At 38.0% G+C, this 22,714-nt stretch overlaps 1 protein-coding gene across 9 annotated transcripts in view; it reads left to right on the top strand.

Moving 5' to 3' along the window:
* Nucleotides 1-22,714, top strand: part of tsnaxip1 (translin-associated factor X interacting protein 1) — a 62,705-nt gene that overhangs the window by 5,208 nt on the left and 34,783 nt on the right. For 8 of the 9 annotated variants that reach the window (XM_073069905.1, XM_073069911.1, XM_073069909.1 and 5 more), the window contains 7 exons: nt 365-477; nt 2,763-2,889; nt 5,164-5,257; nt 11,465-11,661; nt 13,953-14,091; nt 16,896-17,065; nt 21,015-21,147. In XM_073069905.1, the coding sequence (XP_072926006.1) occupies nt 365-477; nt 2,763-2,889; nt 5,164-5,257; nt 11,465-11,661; nt 13,953-14,091; nt 16,896-17,065; nt 21,015-21,147 (973 nt within the window). The remainder of the gene's footprint in view (nt 1-364; nt 478-2,762; nt 2,890-5,163; nt 5,258-11,464; nt 11,662-13,952; nt 14,092-16,895; nt 17,066-21,014; nt 21,148-22,714) is intronic. The other variant, XM_073069913.1, reaches the window with a different exon arrangement.

Below are 22,714 nucleotides of genomic sequence, written 5' to 3'. Positions count from 1 at the left end.
AGAAAATATATTTTTTGTTTCAGATTGGGTCTGTTTATTGTCTTTCCAGCAGACTGGTTCTACTCCATATTCATTTTGCATCACTGGATTGAATTTTAGGGATGTTTATATTTCAGTTTTTATTTTTCCCCTCCAAGCATCCCATTAAGCAATAAGCAATGTTAGATTTTCAATGTGTGTATTCTGGCTGCATCTAAAGTGTACCCTTGGGAAAACAGAGCCAGGAAGTTCAAAAAAAAAGATTTAATACCTCCCATAGTAAATTTGATTTATTTCCTTATTTTCTAAACACAAGTGTATTTCTCTTGGATATGCCATTTTTCTATTAATTTACACACTGACCTCATGTTTCATTACCATGCAGCCGAGTGTGGAAGTGAATGAGGGCTACTTGTCTAGCTGGCCTGGGCATATAGGTGGAGAGATTGTTCAACATAAACAAAAGTTTCACCCGTCAAAAATTGACAAACAGCATGGGTAAGAGCCTTTGATCCTTATGCTTATAGAGAATGTTAAAAATTATAAATTGATAGAAATTACTTGTTAGTGTAGAGATGTAAATAATTCATCAAATTTTCTGCTATTTGAAACCAAATCAATTGCTCCTTTGAGCCATTTAAATCAGATAAAATGTGTTGATTTTACTCTTCAGTGGTAGAAGGCTACAATTGGATTTGGTGATCCTAAAAGCAGTAACAAAGCAACATTAAATATTCCCAGCTTGAAAATGATGGGATCAGGACATTCTCTGCCCAGAGGCTGTTGCATTATCTAAATTAGCCCATGACTGATCAGTCTTTCTTCAAGGTATGTGGGAATAAAGCAGAAATATAGTTCATTTGTATTTTGGTCTACACTTTTCCATTCAATATCTCTTGATTTCCCCTAGACTCCAAAAATAGGTCATTTTTACTTTTGAATATATTAAATAACTATAGTATTTACAGTCTTCTGGCTTGGAGAATTCAGAAGTTTTGTGGCCCTTTGAGTGAAGAAATGTCTCCTTGTGTGGTTCTTGGTCTTGATTACGGACTTCGTAGAAAATATATTTTGAAATCTATTTTTTGACAAGTCTTTCATTCATATCAACTCTCACTGAGTCCTTATTTCAGCCAAATTTGGAATTGAAGCCAAATTTCTCCCAACTAAAGGTATTTGCATGGGCCTTAGCAATGTCTGCCTTTTCACTGCATTGTCAAGCACCTTTGCTCTGTCTGCTGCAGAAGGCAAACTCTCCTGGTTACTGTCCATTACAATTTGACTTCCTATTCCCATTATAACATAATGAGGCCAAATGGGTTGGAGGAACAAAACCTCATTCTGTCTGGGTAGCCTCCAAACTAATGCCATGAACATTGATTTCTCTAACTTAGGGTAATTTTTCCATCCCCCCCCCCCTTCTTCTCTTTCTTTCCATTCCCCTCTCACTTGTTCTCACCTGCCCTTCACCTCCCTTCCCTTTCTTCCATGGTCTCTTCTTATCAGATTCCTTCCTCAGCCCTTTATATCTAACATCTATACCCTCCCAGCTTCTTACCTAACCCCTCTCCCCTACCCACCCACATTCCCTCTCACCTGGTTTCACCTATCACCTGATAGCTGGTACTCCTTCCCCTCATCTAACCACCTTATATTAGCTTCTGCTGCCTTCCTTTCTAGTCCTGCTGAAGGATGTGTGCCAAAGTGTCCACAGATGCTGCCTGATTTGCTGAGTTCCTGCAAAATTTAGTGTGTGTTGATCAGGATTTCCAACATCTGCAAAATCTCTTGTGTTTATATCTTTGAACCCTCTCCTTGTACAAGAGCTCTCAAATTCTTAAGAAATATTTCCAACAATTAAGAAATTTGGCTATGACTTCAAAAGCAAACACCCAGACATAACAATGAGACAACCCCAGTTTAGAAGATACGAATAACTTCAACCAGTTTATTTTAAACTAAATCCTCAAAATTATCAGTTACTACATTCATTAATAATATATTATGACATAATGTAACATAACATTAACAATGCATTTAAAATTACATTATAGTTATATTTAATATAGTTTAGACTGTCAAGGGAATAGAAAGATTAATTGTGCAATTATTTTGGGGAAAAAAACTTGATTATGGGTTTAATTACTCAAGAATATTGGAGCAGTAGTAGGGCACCTGGCTCCTCTAACCTGCCACCATTTAATATGATCATTGCTAATTTACCTGAGGACTCAAATTTTCTTTTGAACTTGCTCCATATTGTACTCCATTTCATTATATTTCAGTAATTAATCTATCTCCTTGTAAATATCTCCAATGATATAGCTTCCTTCGCACTTAGAGGTTAATTATTCTAGAGATTCTGCAAGAAGTAATTCCACATATCTCAATTATAAATGGCCACCTCACTTCTCTCGTAACTGCTCATTTATTTGGGACTCTCTTACTAGCAGAAATATCCAACATCTACCCTAGCATTTCCCCTTAGGAATTTACATGCTTAATAAGACGATCCCCCATTCTTCTAAACCCAAAAGAATGTAGTTCTAACCCTTTTAGAACATTCTTGACAGCACACACCTCTCATCCCAGGAATTAACTGAACAGATCTATTCTGGACTGTCTCTATTCTTTCTTAAATAAGTGGAACAAAACTGAGCACATTATAACAGGTGCAGCCTCACCAGTATCAGTACAATCTTTCTAAATTCCAGTCTCCTGCAATGAATACCAATGTGCTATTACCCAGCTAATTACTTATCGTGCCCATTTTAACCCTACAGATATGGTCCTGCATATGCAAGCAATACTCCAAAACCTCGATTCTTGGAAAAGTTGGAAGACCACTTGAGAAAAGAGCTCCAAGTCTTGGATCCAAATGTGCCCAATGCTCAAGAAGTTAATCTACAAGTGTGTACAAGTGCTCAGATATAGATGACATTTTTGTACTATGTAGAGCCACTGATTAATCAATTAAACAATTAATCTGACATTTTTGAGTTTATAAGGAAGCTAGAGTTACCAACACTCCACAAAACAATTACATTCTGTTGGTACCTTATTGGATAAATGATCTGTTTGTCATTAAACTAAATTTCAGTCTATATTTATTATTCAAAGCCCTTTACTAATAAAGTCAGTAATATCCAGTCATCCAAATTAGGAAGATGGAATAAACCACTTCTAATGCAATGCAGTTTTGAAATTGTTCAAAGATAGAGGTCAGGAATTCTTAAGTACTAATTGGTATAGTTAATAACTAAATGATATAGATAAGGATTAATTATTAAAGGGGTAGTTACATTCCAAATACATGCAGGTTGGTAGGTTAAATGGCTATTTTAAATTGCTTTTAGTATTTAATGAGAGCTGGGATCTGTGAGGAGCTGATACCTAGAATCAAAACTATGATTAATGTAGGATTAGTGAAAATGGGTGGTAAATGGATTCTCTGCTGTATGTCATGATCAACCTAATTTGAAGTATTACTTTGAATGTTATAGCTCATTCCAAAGGAAGTGATGACAGAGAATAATGAAGAGCGATAAACAATTGATCATTTTACTCCTTGCCCAGTAAAGTCAGTTAAGAGTTTCTAATCATGTTACCTTGTGATCTTTGTTCCAACCAATAAACAATGTCACTACTGAATGAAGTATAGTGACTGAGATGAGTTAGACTGCTACTGAAACCTCTCAAACAAGAAGGCAGTGAGAATTATTCTTTCAAGTGGTGAGTGGAAAGTTTGTCCCTGAATAAATTAACCAATTCCTTTTCTAGGAATAAACCCAACCCTCTCTGATTATCTTCAACTGAAAATATATCAACCAATCATTGCCCAGGAAAAATAATGTGCATTTGTATTAAATTACAATCAGTGCAAAAATCTTGTTGCCAAATAGCAACTTAGTATTATTGATACTTATTAAATAGATACATGCAACAATATAAACTGTTTATCTGAAAATAATTGCAGAAAAGTGAATCAAAGTTGAGTTTATTGTATTATGCACAAGTACAAATATCTTCACTAATACACCAGGGAAAGGATAATCCAGAATGTGCACAAAGCCATTTTACCTTTGTGGCCATTTCAAACACAATACAATTTTCACATAACAATGGCAAGTAATGAAATAACTCACTCATTGTAAAAAGATATTTTGTACAGGAAATAGAATCTGCACAGTGTAGCTAATTATGATGTTTGCCTGTGGGTCATCACCAGATGTATCCTCCCAATTAGATAATAGATCTTTATTGCTATTCTCTTTGTACTGCTCCTGAGCTATTATCCTGAACTAATCAGTACTTTGTTCTCAAATAGATAAGCTTTAACTTTCACTCAAACTTCCTTATGCAAGACTTTATGCAATGCCTCTTGGACTCCAATAAATAACATTAACAAAATTGTCCTGCCTATGGCTTTGCTCTTCTCAACAAGAAATTCAATAAGAGTCATCAGGAATTATCTACTTCTTATTAATTTATACAGGTTGTCTTTAGTCAACTGAAGATTTTGGGGTATAAGATATAAGAATACTGTACAAAAAAAAAGTAGGAATAAGGTATTCAGTTTCTTGTGTCTGCTGCATCATTCAGTAAAATCAGGCTGATCTTTTACCTCCATGTCTCTTCCTGCACTAACCGTGAATCCCTAAATTCCCTTAGGATCTAAAACTATCAATATCTGCCCTGGTTCTTCTGAACAATCGAGTTTCCACAGTCCTTTTCATCATTCCTAGAAGTAATTTCTGATCATTTTGGCCATGAATGGCCAGGCCTTTATTTCGGCACTAAAAAATAAAACAAAACATGTTTGCTGATCTTTTGAATCCTGATTGTATGTGAATGTATACCTAAAAGAAGATTGTACTCATTCACAAAATATTCCCTTTCCTCAATCTGTGTAAAATTTTCCAGTTGTCAGCTGGAAGTTTACTTTGTACCCCTATCATCAATGATCTTAGGCTTTGTTTTCATCACTCTGACATTTATCTCTCATAATAGGACTCAAGAAAGCTCTCCAGAATATTTAGAATAAGTACAACATAAGCAGGTGCAGTTAATATGGAAAGTTTAACATTATTGACTCTCAGCCCATAGTATTTGTTAATTTACTGAGGTACCAACTTAAACCCCACTTTTTGTTATTGAGGACTAATTATTCTGCTTTCTACAAAGGCTTACCGTGAAGTGTTTGAATATTTCATTGAAGATTTAAAAACCTACAAGCCATTGCTATCTGCCATCAAAAATGAATATGAAATTGCCCTGGGTATGTAATTTTCTCACAATGTATTTCTGTAGTACACTTCAAACAGAGCGAATAAGAAAAGTCTGTGATCTTCTATCACATGGCTGTTAACTGATGATTTACTCTAGTTTGAAAGTATCTATTAATTCAATGAATAACATCATAATGTAAATACAACACAAATAATTTTGTATAAATATCATTTCCGATTACAGTTGCTATCAAGAGATGGTTAGTGGTTTGAAAACCTTTCATTGAGTTTTTCAATTATAATAAGCAGGACTTTTCCAGGTTCGATCAATGGCTGAATAAATTGAACCCAATAAGCATAGCGGCGGTTATGATACCGTTGATTTCAAAGGGATGATCCTGAGATTAGGGGCTTCTCATTCCTGGTTGCTAGTCATTGACATAGACAGAATTAGACTTAGCAGTGTTGACCTAATTGTAAGTAACTTTTTAGAACTTAGAATTCCACATAAAACCTAGAATCCTGGATGAGCTGGCAAAGGGCACATAATACACAAGCAACATCTCTGAAGATCTATCTTGGGCCCAACATACAATATTGATGCAATTATGAAGAAGGCACACCAGCGGCTATACTCCATTAGGGGTTTGAGGAGATTTGGCAAGTCACCAAAGACTCCAGCAAATTTCTACGCATGTACTATGGAAAGCATTCTGACTTATTGTATCACCGTCTGGTATGGAGGCACCAGTGTACAGGATTGGAAGAAAACTGCAAGGGTTATCAGCTCAGCCAGATCCATTCTGGGCATTAATCTCCTCACCATCAAGGACATCTTCAATACATGATGCCTCAGGAAGGTGATATCCATCATTAAGGGCTGTCACCATCCAAGACATGCCTTCTTCTGATTGCTACCATCAAGGAGGAGGTACAGGAGCCTGAAGACACACACTCAATGTTTTAGGAACCGCTTCTTCCCCTCTGCCATCAGATTTCTGAAAGGACCATTTTTTACATTTATTGTAACTTATGGTAAATTTTTATGTATTACACTGTACTGCTGCAAAACAACAAATGTGTTGATACATGTCAGTGATAATAAATCTGATTTTGACAGTGGAAAAATTTATTGAAATGTCAATAATACCATGTTTCATGAAACCTAAGATTTCAAATTCAAGTGATTTTCAAACTAAACAATTATTAGCGAGGAGATATGTTGATACCTTTGTCATGTTCCTGGCAAGGAAAAACAATGCTGTAATAGGCTATCCTTCTCTCCTTTCTAATCTTCCCCCACTGTCCATTATAAACCTGCAACAGTAATTTAAAAATAAATGGAGGAGCAAACTGATACGGCAAATTTTCTGCACATGGTTCAAAAAATGGCAAGTTTACCTTCACAAGATTTACAGCCAGATCTGCCAACAAGCTGAAGGGCTGTTGGCTGATCTGTGCTTTCTCTTGTTTCCATTTAGATCACAGATCCAGATGGTCTGCTGATTGCTCAGCCAGCTACCTTCCAAGCATCTGACTGCCAATGTGGTTGAGGACTGGACTCTCATGGCCTTTGCATCACCATGTTATTCAGCAATCAAGCACAACCAAGACTTTTAATCACAATTGATCTGACTAGTTTTTGCATGTTGACCTTTAGCATGTTGATATGTGGGGTACTGATGATAATACTCTATCCAGAAAGGATGCGGAGCCACTTCTATAAAACACGATTTTTCAGGAGCCTTTACTTCACATCAATAGTCACAAAGATCAGAAATTTGTTAGAAATGCTGCTCAAATTAGCCATGATAATGGCTGTTAAGGTCAGAGTGGCATTGAATGTTTCGTTTCTGTCTCCAATAAGGCTTGAGTTGGTAACATGCATACGGCCTCTACATTAGGAAGATTACCGGGGTTCTTTCTTTCAACACTGCAAAATCCATTCCAATATTGGAAAAATCGGAAGCAGTATGTGGTCTGCCAGGACTTTTCAAAGGTACAGGGAACCATTGATCACACGCTCAGCTTTTTGATGGTGTCACATCAGAAAATTAACTGGAAGGGCTTACACTATCTTAAAGTGCAGCTGATAATCTGCTCATAACCAAAAATCTCCACTGGTAAATCCAAATTTCACAGAAGACACTCATGATATCTATACCCTCACTCATGACACATATACCCTGTGGCAATCTGCTGCACTCTTGCATTTTGAGCTTCCCAGCCATTCCAAAGGATAACTGCTTTGGAATAAAGCCTGTCTTCTAATGACTTAATTGCTGGCAATATTATTTGTATTTGCAGCAAACTTTTGCATCCACCACAACCTTGCTCTTATGAGGTTTGTACTCTTTAATAGCAACAGTGTTATAACTGTGATCAGAGACACTGAAGTTGGTAATAGAGAAGTCTTTATTCATTATAACAAACAGACATTCTTTTGAAGATCCTTGCGTCAGAGTTTCACAAACTCAAAAGTACATCACGTTTTTATACTCAAGATCAATAGGCGATTCAATACTATTTCAGTAGTTACAATGACATCACCCACCTCATAACTCTGTGTTGACAATATTTGTTTTGAATTGCATAACTATAGTGGGACACTCATCTGAATGTTCAAATACCTTGGTTGAGACAAACTAATTACAAACTTCCCTGAACTTATTTATAATAGTGTAAATTCCTTAAACCTAAAGTTGATGGCAGGGCAATTAACACAACCCCATTGTCTGAAGTTTGGCCACACAACAGTGAGTATAGGAATAGAGTGAGGTGGAGGATAAATGCGTGGCTAAGGGATTGGAGCAGGAGGCAGGGATTCAGATTTCTGGATCATTGGGACCTCTTTTGGAGCAGGCGTGACCTGTACAAAAAGGACAGGTTGCACTTGAATCCCAGGGGGACCAATATCCTGGCAAGGAGGTTTGCTAAGGCTATTGGGGAGAGTTTAAACTAGAATTGCTGGCAGGTGGGAACCAAACTGAAGAGACGGAGGAAGGGGCAATTAGCTCACAAATAGAGAAAGCTTGGAGACAGAGCAAGAGGGAGGATAGGCAGGTGATAGAGAAGGGATACATTCAGGCCGATGTTTTGGGACGTGTCTGTTTTAATGCAAGAAGCATCATGAACAAAGTGGATGAACTTAGAGCGTGGATCAGTACTTGGAACTATGGTGTTGTGGCCGTTACAGAGACTTGGATGGCTCAGGGGCAGGAATGGGTACTTAGAGTGCCAGGCTTTAGATATTTCAGAAAGGACAGGGAGGGAGGCATAAGAGGTGGGGGCATGGCACTGCTGATCAGAGAGACTATCACAGTTTCAGAAAAGGAGGAAGTCATGGAGGGATTGTCTACTGAGTCTCTGTGGGTGGAAGTTAGAAACAGGAAGGGGTCAATAACTCTACTGGGTGTTTTTTTATAGATCACCCAATAGTAACAGGACAACGAGGATCAGATAGGTAGATAGATTCTGGAAAGGTGTAATAATAACAGAGTTGTCGTGGTGGGAGATTTTAATTCCCCAAATATTGATTGGTATCTCCATAGAGCAAAGGGTTTAGATGGGGTGGAGTTTGTTAGGTGTGTTCAGGAAGGTTTCCTGACACAATATGTAGATAAGCCTACAGGAGGAGAGGCTGTACTTGATCTCTTATTGGGAAATGAACCTGGTCAGGTGTCAGGTCTCTCAGTGGGAGAGCATTTTGGTGATAATGATCACAATTCTATCTCCTTTACCACAGCATTGGACAGGGATAGGAACAGACAAGTTAGGAAAGCATTTAATTGGAGTAAGGGGAAATATGAAGCTATCAGGCAGGAAGTTGGAAGCATAAATTGGGAACGGATGTTCTCAGGGAAATGCATGGCAGAAATGTGGCAAATATTCAGGGGACATTTGTGTGGCGTACTGCACAGGTATATTCCAATGAGACAGGGAAATGATGGTAGGGTACAGGAATCGTACAAAGGCTGTTGAAAATCTAGTTAAGAAAAAAAGAAAAGCTTACAAATGGTTCAAAAACTAGGTAATGATAGAGATCAAGAAGTCTAGCTAGAAGGAACTTAAGAATGAAATTAGGAAAGCCAGAAGGGGCTATGGGAAGGCCTTGGCAAGCAGGATTAAGGAAAACCCCGAGGCATCCTACAAGTATGTGAACAGCAAGAGGATAAGACATGACAGAATTGGACCAATCAAGTGTGACAGTGGAAAAGTGTGTATGGAACCGGAGAAGATAGCAGAGGTATTTAATGAATGCTTTGCTTCAGTATTCACTACGGAAAAGGATCTTGGCAATTGTAGGGATGATTTACAATGGATTGAAAAGCTTGAGCATATGGACATTAAGAAAGAGGATATGCTGGGGCTTTTGGAAAGCATCAAGTTGGATAAGTCTCCGGGACCAGAGGAGATATACCCCAGGTTCTGTGGGAGGTGAGGGAGAAGATTGCTGAGCCTCTGGCGATTATCTTTGCATCATTAATGGGGACAGGAGAGGTTCCAGAGGATTGGAGGGTTGTTCCCTTTTTCAAGAAAGGGGGTAGAGATAGCCCAGGAAATTATAGACCAATGAGTCTTACTTCAGTTATTGGTAAGTTGATGGAGAAGATCCTGAGAGGCAGGATTTATGAACATTTGGAAAGGCATAATATAATTAGGAATAGTCAGCATAGCTTTATCAAAGGCATGTCGTGCCCGACGAGCCCGATTAAATTTTTTGAGGATGTGACTAAACACATTGATGAAGGTAGAGTAGTAGATGTAGTGTATATGGATTTCAGCAAGGCATTTGATAAGGTACTCCATGCAAAGCTTATTGAGAAAATAAAGAAGCATGGGATCCAAGGGGACCTTGCTTTGTGGATCCAGAATTGGCTTGCCCACAGAAGGCAAAGAGTGGTTGTAGATGGGTCATATTCTGCATGGAGGTCAGTGACCAGTGGTGTGCCTCAGGGATCCATTGAGGACATTTACAGCAGCAGGTGCATTAAGGTGGTCTGGAAGATCATCGGGGACACCAGTCACGCCAACAATAAACTGTTTCAGCTGCTTCCATCTGGCAAACAGTACCACAGCATAAAAGCCAGGACCAACAGGCTGCAGGACAGCTTCTTTCTACAAGCCACTAGACTTACAAATTCACATGTCTGTACATTGTGATGGAGTCATAGTGCAAAGATTTTTACTCTCTCATGCTGTGGAATGGATGTAAAATATAAATAAATTCAAATTCAAATCTCTGTAAGATTGATATTTTTCTTTCACATTTAAGGGAAAAACTCTACTTTCTCCAACCTATTTCTACTTCATTGGGTTCCAAAATGGGATGGTCTTAATGATATTCTGAGGTTTAAAGGATGGAGGAGAAAAAGTGTCATTGAAACCTGATGTCATATCTTTCCCTCCAAGTCTGACTACAGTCGGCCCTCCTTATCCGCAGGGGATTGGTTCTGAGACCCCCTGTGGTTACCAAAAAACGCGGATGCTCAAGTCCCTTATTTAACCTGGCTCAGTGCGGTGGCCTGTAGGACCCAGCGGAACCCCGGACTTTATTTAACGTGTTGGTGTTTCTGTTCACGAAAATAATCATGATCACGATTGAAAATAAGGTGGAAGTAATAAAGCGATCAGAACAATTTTAATGGAGCATGTGAAAGGCCCTGCCCCGATGAAAGCTACAATTATTACTATGCAATGCCGTGGTTTAATTATTGAAATATGTATGTTTCTTAAGTGTTTTATATGCATAGAAAGGTACAATATGTACTATATACTAAGAAAAACGTTTGACTAACTAATGCTAAATAATACCGGATGTACCTGTTCCGACTTCAAATCCGACTTAAAGACGGACTCAGGAATGGAACTCATTCATAACCCGGGGACTGTCTGTACTTTTAAGTAATTTCTAGATTACTTATAATACCTAATACAATGTAAATAGTTGTTATACTGTATTGTTTAGGGAATAATGACAAGAAAAAATAGTCTGTACATGCTCAAACAACGAGTGCTGGAGAGAGAACTTCCAAGTTTTCCCGATCCGCGGTTGGTTGAATCCGCGCATGCGGAATCCGCGGATAGGGAGGGCGGACTGTATTTAGTGATAATCATGTCTTTCCTACTAGGACAATTTATTTCTTGGAAAAAATGTGTGTGGCTTTTGTTTTAAAAAATTATTGCAAGAATAGTTAGTTAAAGGATTAAGTTTCCCTTGTATCTGTGTCTTGAAAGTAAAATCTTTGGGTTCTCAGCTCAGCAGCGAAATCGAATCCGTGAATTGGAGCCATTACAAAACATGCTTGTAACCACAACTGAGAACTGTGAACAGAGGATTCTTGCCCTGCGTGAAGAAGAAAAATTTGAGATCCAATCACTGAAGCATGAAAGAACACAGCTACTTGAAAAAATTGATAATTTAATGGAAGTGCAGGATTCCCTAAAGATCCAGGTCAGTAAATTCATGTGAGGTTTGTATATTAAGTACCATCCTGTACCATATGATACAAAGCCAGAGAGATTAGACTAAAACTGGTACCACTTGGCTTCTAGTATTTTTACAAATGCTGGTGTCTTGTTTGTTGCACATAATAAAGAGTTTATTAGGATGCTGGCGGGGGCAGTCCTTCCTGCATTTGCTGTTTTTTGGCTTGATCTAAATAATTGGAACCATATGACTTCTTCTCAAATCATGTGTATTTTAGGATAATCTGATTTATATTGCATTACTGGTCCCAAAGTCACACAAACAGATCATTCTTTCAAACTAGAAAGAAAAATTCTTCATCACAAATCCATTTATAATTGTTCTGCCCTTTTCAAGTATACTGATTCCTTTGTTTCGGTATGGTTCCATCAGAATTTAAAGCCAACTCAACATTATTTACAAGCTCACCTCCATAGTGATGCTTCGGCAATCTACTCCATAAACATTTAGATTTTTAATTGGTGTAGGATTTAGCAATGATTATAATTTACTTCAGCCTTGGATGATACTATTTTGTTGTATATTGGTGGTGTATCTGGTGGATATGATGCAGTGTTGCACTATTTTTTAAATTAAACTATCAGTTAAATTTAATAGATTTTGTTATCCACAATAGAAAAGGAAAGGATTTACATTTGTGCATGGTCTCATGATCACTCATTAATCACTGTGGCAGTGTGGGAGAAAGTGGTTGCAAATTTGACAGTAAAGTAAAATAAGACATGTATACAGATATTCTTTCTTTTATGTGATAATAGTTGGGGAATAAATTTAGGTCGGTTCGCCTGGAAAATTCGTCTGCACTTTGAGCAGTAGCAGTCAACTTGGAAGAGCAGATGGACCAAGGTTTGACATCATGTCTGAAATTTACTTCCTTTTTGTATGAGATAAAACAATACATTTTCTTCCCTGCATTTATGTTCTCAATTATACCTATGGATGCCAGGAAAAACTCTAGCATGATCTTTCATCCTGCAATTTAGTTCTCTTTGGGTCTTCTGATTTAAAGAGTCATTGAGTCAAATAGCACAAAGACAAGCCTCTTGGCCCATTGTATCCATACTGACCATCTACACTCCTCATTACCAGCATTTAGTCTTTTGTCTACTGTGCCTTCTGGTTTTTATTTATTCAGGCTGATACCAAATATCCATAGAGCATTTTGTTTACCTATGACTTTATTGAGAGTCAGAGTTACACAGCATGGAAACAGGCTCTTCAGCCAAGTGGACCATTCAACCTAGTCCCATTTTTCAGCATTTGGCCTTCTAAACCTTTCAGATCCGTGCACCAGTTATTATTGTACCTGCCTCACCCGTTTCCTCTGATTCCACGTAGGTAGCACCCTTTGTGTGGAAAAAGTTGCCTCTCGAGCTCTTCTCTCACCTTAACCCAATGCCCTTCTTTCTTTATTCCCCCAACTTTGGATGAAAAAAGACATTAACATTAACCCCATCTATGCCCCTCATGAGTTTATATATCTCTAAGATCAACTTTCAGTCTCCTACGATCTATGGAATAAAGTCCTAACCTGTACAACCTCTCTCCCTATACTTAAGTCCCTCAAGTCCTGGTAAAATGTATGTAAATCTTTTCTGCACTCTTTATAGTTAAATAATGTCTTTTCTACAGCAGGGTGACCAAAACTGAACACAATAGTCCAAGTGTAATCTCACTAGTGTCCTATGTACAACCACACCATGACCTCCTAAATTTTACAATCATTGACTTGACTTACACTATGAAATCCAGAGAACCAAAATCTTTCTTCAGCATTTTGTCTACCTGTGACTCCACTTTCAATGAACCATGTTCAACAATATTCCCCAGGGCCCTGTCATTCTTTGTCAAATTTCTACCTAGATTTGACACTCCAGAATGCAATGACTTGCACTTGACAAATTAAACTCCATTTGTCTTTCCTCAGCCCACTTACTCAGCTGATCAAGGTCGCCCTGTAATGTTTGATAACCTTCATTGTACACTATACTACCTGTTTTACTGCCATCTGCCAATCATGCCGTGCATGTTCTTATCCTGTTCTTTGATTTAGATGGCTAACAAGTAATTGTTGATTATGATGAGATAGAACTGAACTCTGTATTTAATCATACTGTGTTTGGGAGCACTTGTGACTGATTCATATTCCATCATCCACATCCCTCACTGATGAAATTAAAAACACAATTCATTTTTGAAAAAGATTTGTAGGGATTCCATAAAACTCATTTTGAGTTACTTTTCATGACCATCAGGTTCGTAAGCTTCAGGATGATCTGGCAACCGAGTATGAAAAATATCGAGAACAAAATGATGCACGCAAACTTCTGATTTCTGATTTGAATAATCTGCGCAGTCAACAAGAAGAGTCAGATGATTCTCACACAAAAGAAGGTGAAATGTATTGACCTGAATTATATACTTAAGTTGTGTAACAGCCAGCTAATCATTATTCTGGTTACATATAAGATGGGGGTTATCATGGTAGGTTCAAGATAAATTGCAGTGGCACCACATATCAATTCTTTGTGGCAGTTTTGGTAATCTGATACTGTAAGACACTGCTAGTTATTGACTAAACAGCGTAGCTTCATATCAGAACTGAAGAAGTAGACCTTTCACTGGGATAGCTTTAAATTAGCCTGCAAGTCTTAATGGTTTCCTCAGAAGGGTGGGTCTTTGTTATGAAGAATGTGAGACTTGGTACTGCTATACATAGGGTAAGGTGCCTGATGAGTACATGTATGTCTTATTTCAAGTGAAGTGTATGTCCTTAAACCACTTCTGCTGGGTTTCTGAGTTCTCCCATCCCATGGAATTGAGAATTCCAGTACTGTCATAATGGTAGTGTGTGTTTATTTAAACAAGGAAACATAAAAGGACAACGATCCTGTGTGCTAAGCGATATGGGCTTAGCTATTTAAATGCACCAGTGTCTGTCTGAATCCATAAATCTTAAGTGTGCTACTTAATACCTGGACTTGTGGTGATGTGTATCAATAAGGGCGAGGGGGTAAAGGGAATGTATATTCTACATTGAACAAAATGAAAATCTATTTTGTAGTAGCTTGAACTGGAAATGAGCAAAATAATAATGGACACAAAATGCTGGTGGAACGCAGCAGGCCAGGCAGCATCTATAGGAAAAAGTACAATCGATGTTTCGGGCCGAGACCCTTTGTCAGGACTAACTGAAAGAAGAGATAGTAAGAGATCTGAAAGTGGGAGTGGGAGGGGGAGATCCAAAATGATAGGAGAAGACAGGAGGGGGAGAGATGAAGCTAAGAGCTCGAAAGTTGGTTGGCAAATGGGATACAGAGCTGGAGAAGGAAGAGGATAATGGGACAGAAGGTCTAGGGAGAAAGAAAGGGGGAGGGGAGCACCAGAGGGAGATGGAGAGTAGGCAAGGTCTGGGTAGCCTCCAACCTGATGGCATGAATAACACCTTATATTCCGTTTGGGTAGCCTCCAACCTGATGGCATGAACATTGATTTCTCTAACTTCCGTTACTGCCCCCCTCCCCTTCTTACCCCATCCATTATTTATTTATTATGCCCCCCATTTTCTTTTCTCTCTTTTTCCTCTCTCTGCCCTTCTCACAATTATTCCTTGCCTAGTCTCCATCTAACTCTGGTGCTCCCCTCCCCCTTTCTTCCTCCCTAGGCCTCCCATCCCAAGACCCTCTTTCTTTTCCAGCTGTGTATCCCTTTAGCCAATCACCTTCCCAGCTCTTAGCTTCACCCCACCCCCTCCTGTCTTCTCCTATCATTTCAGATCTCCCCCTCTCCCTCCCACTTTCAAATCCCCTACTATCTTTCAGTTAGTCCTGACAAAGGGTCTTGGCCGGAAACGTCAACTGTACTTCTTCCTACAGATGCTGTCTGGCCTGCTGCGTTCCACCAGCATTTTGTGTGTGTTGCTTGAATTTCCAGCATCTGCAGATTTCCTCGTGTTTGCGAAAATAATAATGGATGCCCAATGCAAGTAGAGTGACATATTTGAGCATAGCAACTTTTGAACAAAGCAGAGGAACAGGCCCTTTAGCCCACATTGCCTGTGCCAAACTGAACCAGCTTAAATTAGTCCCATTCTGCCTGTACTTGGTGTATATCCTTCCATTCCGTGCCTGGCCATGTGGTTGTCTTAAGCATTGCTATCACATCTGCTTTCACCAATTCACCTAGAAGTCTGTTCCAGGCTCTACCGCCCTCCAGATTTCTTTTTAAAAATGCCATGTAAATCTCCTTTAACTTTCCCCCTCTGACTTTAATGCTATACTGTCCAATATTTACTATTTCCACCCTAGGAGAAAGACTCCTGCCATTTACCCTATTCATATCTCTCATAATTTTATATACTTTTGTCAGGTCACCCTTCAATCTCTGATGCTCCAATGAAAACAGCAGGTTCATTTGTCCAGACTGAACCTCATCTGCTATTTCTCTACCCATTTTTCTAACTAATTTGTATCCTGATGCATCCTTTGGTAACCTTCCTCACAATGTCATCTATCTAATTTTGAAGTTAAACTACCAAGTCTCTATGGATTCCATGTACCTTAATTTTCTAGACCAGCCTACCATGAGAGACCTTGTTGAAAATTTAACTAAGGTATCTTCAGCAATCTTCTCAACCTCATTAAAAGAATCAAGTTTGTAAGACGTGACCTCCACCACATAAAGCCATGCTAAACACAAATATCCCTAATTTGCTTAAGCTCTTCCCAACGTAAGTAGATCCTATCCCTAGGAATCTTTTCCAATAATTTCCAACCAATGATGTAAGGCTCACTGGCTTATTTCCTGGTTTGAATTTTTCTCATTTGATTGTGGAAGGATTGTGACATTAAATAAATTTTACAATTAATTGATTTATTTACTATTTTAATGTCCTCCAGCTTTCTCTTGCTTCATGTTTCATATTTCTTGTGAACCTTTTTAAAAAAAAACATATACGTGTTTTATCAGTCGAACAATTACTAAGAATAAGTGCACGGCAGTGTTGAGTTTAGGGCTACATTTCAAATAAATTAATCTGCTGTTATATTGACCCAACTCAACCTTAACAAAAACCTGTTCTGAATAGCAATGAGTTTAAAATTGATATGTGCCTCTTGCATGATACTGAAAGGTATTAAATGTAAGTAGGTATGTAGGAAAGATATTTTTCAATGTCTTATTATATATCTTTTTGAAAGCTCATGCAGCTGAAGATAGTGTAAAACTAAAGTTGGCATTGAAAGTAGCTCGTGAAGACCTCAAGGCATTGCAAGTGACACTAAATGCAATGAAGGCAGAGTATGGAGACGTGATTCCAAGAAGGGATTATGAATCTTTAGAAAAAAACCATAATGAATTAACTGAGAAGGTATGTGATGGTATTCCATAATTAAAATGTTTTCTGCAAATATTACAGAATTATGCTGTTATCATATATTGCATTGTGAATCAAGAAATATTGATGCTTTTTCTGTGTTCCTTCCATGGCATTAGACTCTGATTTCATTGTTAATTTCCAAGATGCTTTTTGTTCATGGCTTATATTCATTGATAACAAGATCAAGTACAGAGGATCCATAAGATTGTCCTCAAGTTAAGGAGTTTGAAATTGAAACAGATTTAATTGTATGCACTGAATTCACATAAATTTAAGGTTTCAGCAAAGGCAGTCCAATAAATTTATATGGAAAAGAAGAGAATGAGGGTAAAAGAGTGAGAAATATGAAAATAGATCAAATAAGCTTCTATATGAATTTAAAAAGGAAAAGATTGGCAAAATGTAACATTGGATCCCTTTACACATGGAAACAGGGGAGATACTATGGAAGAGGAAAAGACAGAAAAATTAAACCAATATTTTGTATCTGTTTTAGTAGAAGAAGACATCTTGAATTAATGAAGAGCCTGAAAAATTTTGCAATAGTTATTTCAAAAGAAAGGCTTTTGAGAAATCAAAGGCGCTGAATGTCAATAAATTCTCAGCATATGATGGCCTGCAACCCAGTGTTTTGAAAGAACACTAAAGAAGCACTAGGTGCAAACTCCATAGATTCTGGAACCCTCTCACAAACCAGACGATAGCAAATGTAATTCCTCAAAGAGGCAACTACAAACCATCTGGTCTGATATCAGTTCAAAGGAATATGCTAGAATCTACATTCAGTGGCCACTTTTAGGTACCTCCTGTACTTAATAAAGTGACCTTTGAGTGTATGTTCGTGGTCTTCTGCAGCTGTAATCCATCCACTTCAAGATTCAATGCATCATGTGTTCAGAGATGCTCTTCTGCATACCACTTTTGTAACATGTGGTCATTGAAGTTAGAGTCGTCTTCCTGTTAGCCTGAGCCAGTCTGGTGTCTCTCATTAACAAGGCAATTTTGCCAATAGAACTGTCGCTCACTGAAAAATTCATATAATTCTTTGTAAACTCTAGAGACTGTTATGTGTGAAAATCCTAGGAGATCAGTGGTTTCTGACATACTTAAACCATCCTGACTGGCACTAACTATCATTCCACAGTAAAAATCACTTGGATCACATTTTTTCCCCATTCTGATGTTTGGTCTGAATAACAACTGACCTCTTGACTATGCCTGCATGCTTTTATGTGATGAGTTGCCACCACTTGATTTACTGATTAGTTATTTGCATTAATGAGCGTGTGTACCTAATAAAGTGTCTACTGAGTGTATAGCAAAAAGTGTGGGAACAGGGAATTTAGAAAAAATGAATAGGATTAGTTGAAATTAACATGGATTTATGAAATTGAAAGCATGTTTGACAAATTCATAGGGTTTTTAAAAAAAGTTATAACTATCAGACATATTACCAACCTAACAAAGTAAAGCAGGACACAGAAGCTTCTGGGTACGCTTTGATTTACAAGTGCAGGCAGGACGTTGGGAATTGGGAATGTGGTCAGGCTGGTTGTTTGGTAGTGGGGAGCCCAAAGCCAATCCAAGACCTACATGCCTATAAAAGAGACTCCATGGCTTTTAGATCTGGTCAGCATGGTTCACTTTAGATATTGCAGAAACAGCCATCATATCTTGTGAAGCCCTACTTTTTATAAGAGTGGCTTGCTCATGTTGCTAGCCATAAATGCACAAAGTTATTTTGCACAAAATCATGCCCAAGTCTGCATTACAAATAGTTTGTTGTCATGGTGCATGTTCAGTTGCCTGAAGTAAAAATGTGTCTTGTGCTTCAGGAATCCAGAACAAATGTAGTGACCCATTCAATCCAGTCAGTAAGTGTAAATGAGATCGGGTTTTTGATTAAATTCCTCATCTACTGCACAAAACTGTGATACACAAAAGAATTTTATTGCCTCCCACATAAATGTTTTCTATAATTGGAATAATTTTAATGTCAGCCAACTTGATTTTCAGTTTATTTCCCTGTTCCATTTTCATAATCTTAAAGTCAGCTTTTTTTTTGTAAGGAATGTATTACTTTGATCTTTGCTTCAATTATTGAGGGCCCTAAGATTATTTTTTGGCTCATTGTTTAACTTTATTATATAGGTGTTGTTTATAAAGCCAATAGAATGTTCTGGAAGAATTGCTTTACCCAGAATGGGGATAGAATGTGGTATTTGGTTCCATGGGGTTCTTTACAAATAGCTTTTTTATACATATTGGAATCAGCTTTTTACCCTGTCAGAAGGCTGAGACTTAGTGATAATGTTTCAACTCCCCCCCCACCCCCACTTCAGATATCCAGTGGAGAGAAAAGCAAATAACGACCATGTAAGTCAAACTATGAAGCCATTTGACAAAGATGAATAACACAAGTTTTGTTTTAAATTAGAAAGCCTAGTATTTCAGAATGTGCGGTTGGGAGACTGCAGGTCTGACACGGTGGTCAGCAGCACAGGAGCGCCGCAGGGGACCGTGCTCTCTCCGGTCCTGTTCACTCTGTACACATCAGACTTCCAATATAACTCGGAGTCCTGCCTTGTGCAGAAGTTCGCTGATGACACGGCCATAGTGGGGTGTGTCAGGAATGGACAGGAGGAAGAGTATAGGAAACTGATACAGGACTTTGTGATATGGTGCAACTCAAACTACCTGCGTCTCAATATCACCAAGACCAAGGAGATGGTGGTGGACTTTAGGAGATCTAGGCCTCATATGGAGCCAGTGATCATTAATGGAGAATGTGTGGAGCAGGTTAAGACCTACAAGTATCTGGGAGTACAGTTAGATGAGAAGCTAGACTGGACTGCCAACACAGATGCCTTGTGCAGGAAGGCACAGAGTCGACTGTACTTCCTTAGAAGGTTGGCGCCATTCAATGTTTGTAGTGAGATGCTGAAGATGTTCTATAGGTCAGTTGTGGAGAGCGCCCTCTTCTTTGTGGTGGCGTGTTGGGGAGGCAGCATTAAGAAGAGGGATGCCTCACGTCTTAATAAGCTGGTAAGGAAGGCGGGCTCTGTCGTGGGCAAAGTACTGGAGAGTATAACATCGGTAGCAGAGCGAGTAGGCTACGGTCAATTATGGAAAACCCTGAACATCCTCTACATAGCACCATCCAGAGACAGAGAAGCAGTTTCAGCGACAGGTTGCTATCGATGCAATGCTCCTCAGACAGGATGAAGAGATCAATACTCCCCAATGCCATTCGGCTTTACAATTCAACCGCCAGGAGTAAGATATGTTAAAGTGCCGGGGTTAGGACTCAATGTATTTAAGTAAACTACTTAAGAACTTTTTAAAAGCTATTATTAATGCTTTTTGAGAGGGTGATTTTAGATGCATATCATATTTTTACTGAGTTAAGTATTGTATGTAATTAGTTTTGCTACAATAATTGTATGGGACATTGGAAAAAATGTTGAATTTCCCCATGGGGATGAATAAAGTATCTATCTATCTAGTGATGATACATCAAAATGCACTGAAAACCATAGTACTCAGTTCATGAAGAATACTTGCACAGATGCCTGGATCTACTTCTCTGTAATTAAGAACGTGGCTTCAGCTCTCTGGTCTAGTAGATAACTCGAGATGAGGGCCTTAATTTCAATTATCAAAATATGTTGTCAAAACATTATTAGGAAGGAAACAATTGAAAGCATACAATGAACTGTTCAGTGCATGAAATTTGCAATAAGATCTACAAATTAAATGGTTAACATCTGCTTTGTATAGGGCCCTTTAAGCATCAAGGATTCAGAAGTTTAGGGTACCTAGTCTGGTATACTTTGCACGGAGTTAAATATTACTCTTTTAGTTCCTCAAAGTCTTTTTCTCCCCCTGCTAGGTACAAGAATTATAAACACTATAGTTACAAGTTTATTTATTTCTTTAGTATGAAAATCTACAGAAGCATTTTGCTCAGCTGAAACTGGAACACAATACCCTGTTGGAAGTTAACAAGCAAATCACTCTTCAGCGAGACCAACTGAGTGCGGAAGTTGAACTACTGAAAACTAAAATGGCAGGTACATAACACGTTTCAATTTGGCTTCAATTAAAAGCTAGCTTTCAGAGATAAAAATATTGTTTTATCATCTATATTTACTACTTATGACTCATCAACCATTTTTGCTGAGAAAAGAATGTGATTCTTACCTGATTCATGTGTAGTAGACTTCTGTCACTATAATTTCCAGAGTTAGCTTATTTAAAATGTTTAAGGAAAATCTCAGCCATCAAGAAATCTATTTCTGCTTTCAAACATTTGGAGTGGAAATAAACATGCTTCTGCAGAATTTAAAGAGCTGCTATTTTACAAAAAAAAAAAATGTAGTACAGGTTTGTTTCTTCCACAAAGGAAAAGCTCAAGTTTAGGCCTAAAAGCTTACACCTACACCTTTGGAGAATAACAGTGAACAGAACCACAGCTATATTAACATTGTTAAATTAAAGATGTGAATGCATAATTTGAAAAAATTAAGGTTGAAAAAAGCGTGTGTAGAATTGTCTTTTTAAAGGGCCACATGTGATAATCAAATATCAGTCTTCCATTTGACTGACACAAACAGGCCTTGTACTTGGCAGTGGATTCTTGTATATATCTTTGGTATGTTTCTATTACTCCTTGTTGTTCATACTCTGAAGTCTCAGTATTCAATTCTTAACCTGATAAAAAGATGTGTATCAAGAAAATGTAGTTCTGATTTGCTAGAAATGTGCCTTACAGGGTCAAAAGAGCTGTTGTATGGAATACTTCCATTTCTCACCACTTTATACAGTGCCTTTGAGTTTAACCTTATTGTCTATATAGGTGCACTCTGTCATTCTTACAAAGTGCAGTAATCTTTCTTGATTTTACCAAAGAAAACAAGGAAATTATTCTTTTCAGTTCATTTGGGACATCATCTGGGGGTTTGGTTCATGTTACTGATAAAATTGCATGAACACTCAGCCGAGAGGTTATGGACAATTCTAGCTTTAACAGTCATAGTCACATAAATGTCTATAGTTGAAGGGTGCTCATAGCATGATCTAAATCTGAGGTAGTGTTTTGAAAAGCAAATTCTCTTTAGGCTGCCTGGTTAAATATGGAAAGCTCTGCCTCAATACTTTGCATCATACTGCTTTATTGTCTGCTGGCAAAGACACATCTCCCCTCTTAAAGATCATCACCATGATTTATGGAGATCCATAAAACAGATCTGTGCTAAAATCAGATAATCTGTCAAAAATTTACTTTGCATATACTTGTCTTGGAATAGTATGCAGAGTATGAAAACTTTGTATCACTTAATTTGAATCTAGTACATCTGGCTCAATAAAACCAAAATAAGCAAAATAGTAATAGGCCAAAAATAATAACGTTTTAGTGTTATGTATTCTTTTAAATCAGTTGAAGGCATTGCAGACACCCAAATTATGCAGAAACAGTAGTTACAAAGAAGCTGATAGGAACATAAGAAGTAGAACAGAAGCTTTGAGCAGTGGCCAATTGGAGAGATCAGAAGCTTGAGATGATGTGATTCACTCAGGTTCGCTGATCAAGTAGAAAAGGCAGTGATTTGCAGCAGTTTGGAACTTTGAGTAGCAGCC

Source organism: Hemitrygon akajei, chromosome 17 (assembly GCF_048418815.1).
Source record: "Hemitrygon akajei chromosome 17, sHemAka1.3, whole genome shotgun sequence".
Lineage (NCBI taxonomy): Eukaryota > Metazoa > Chordata > Chondrichthyes > Myliobatiformes > Dasyatidae > Hemitrygon > Hemitrygon akajei.
The sequence above is the reverse complement of the archived record's forward strand: the minus strand, read 5'-3'. Positions and strand labels throughout refer to the sequence as shown.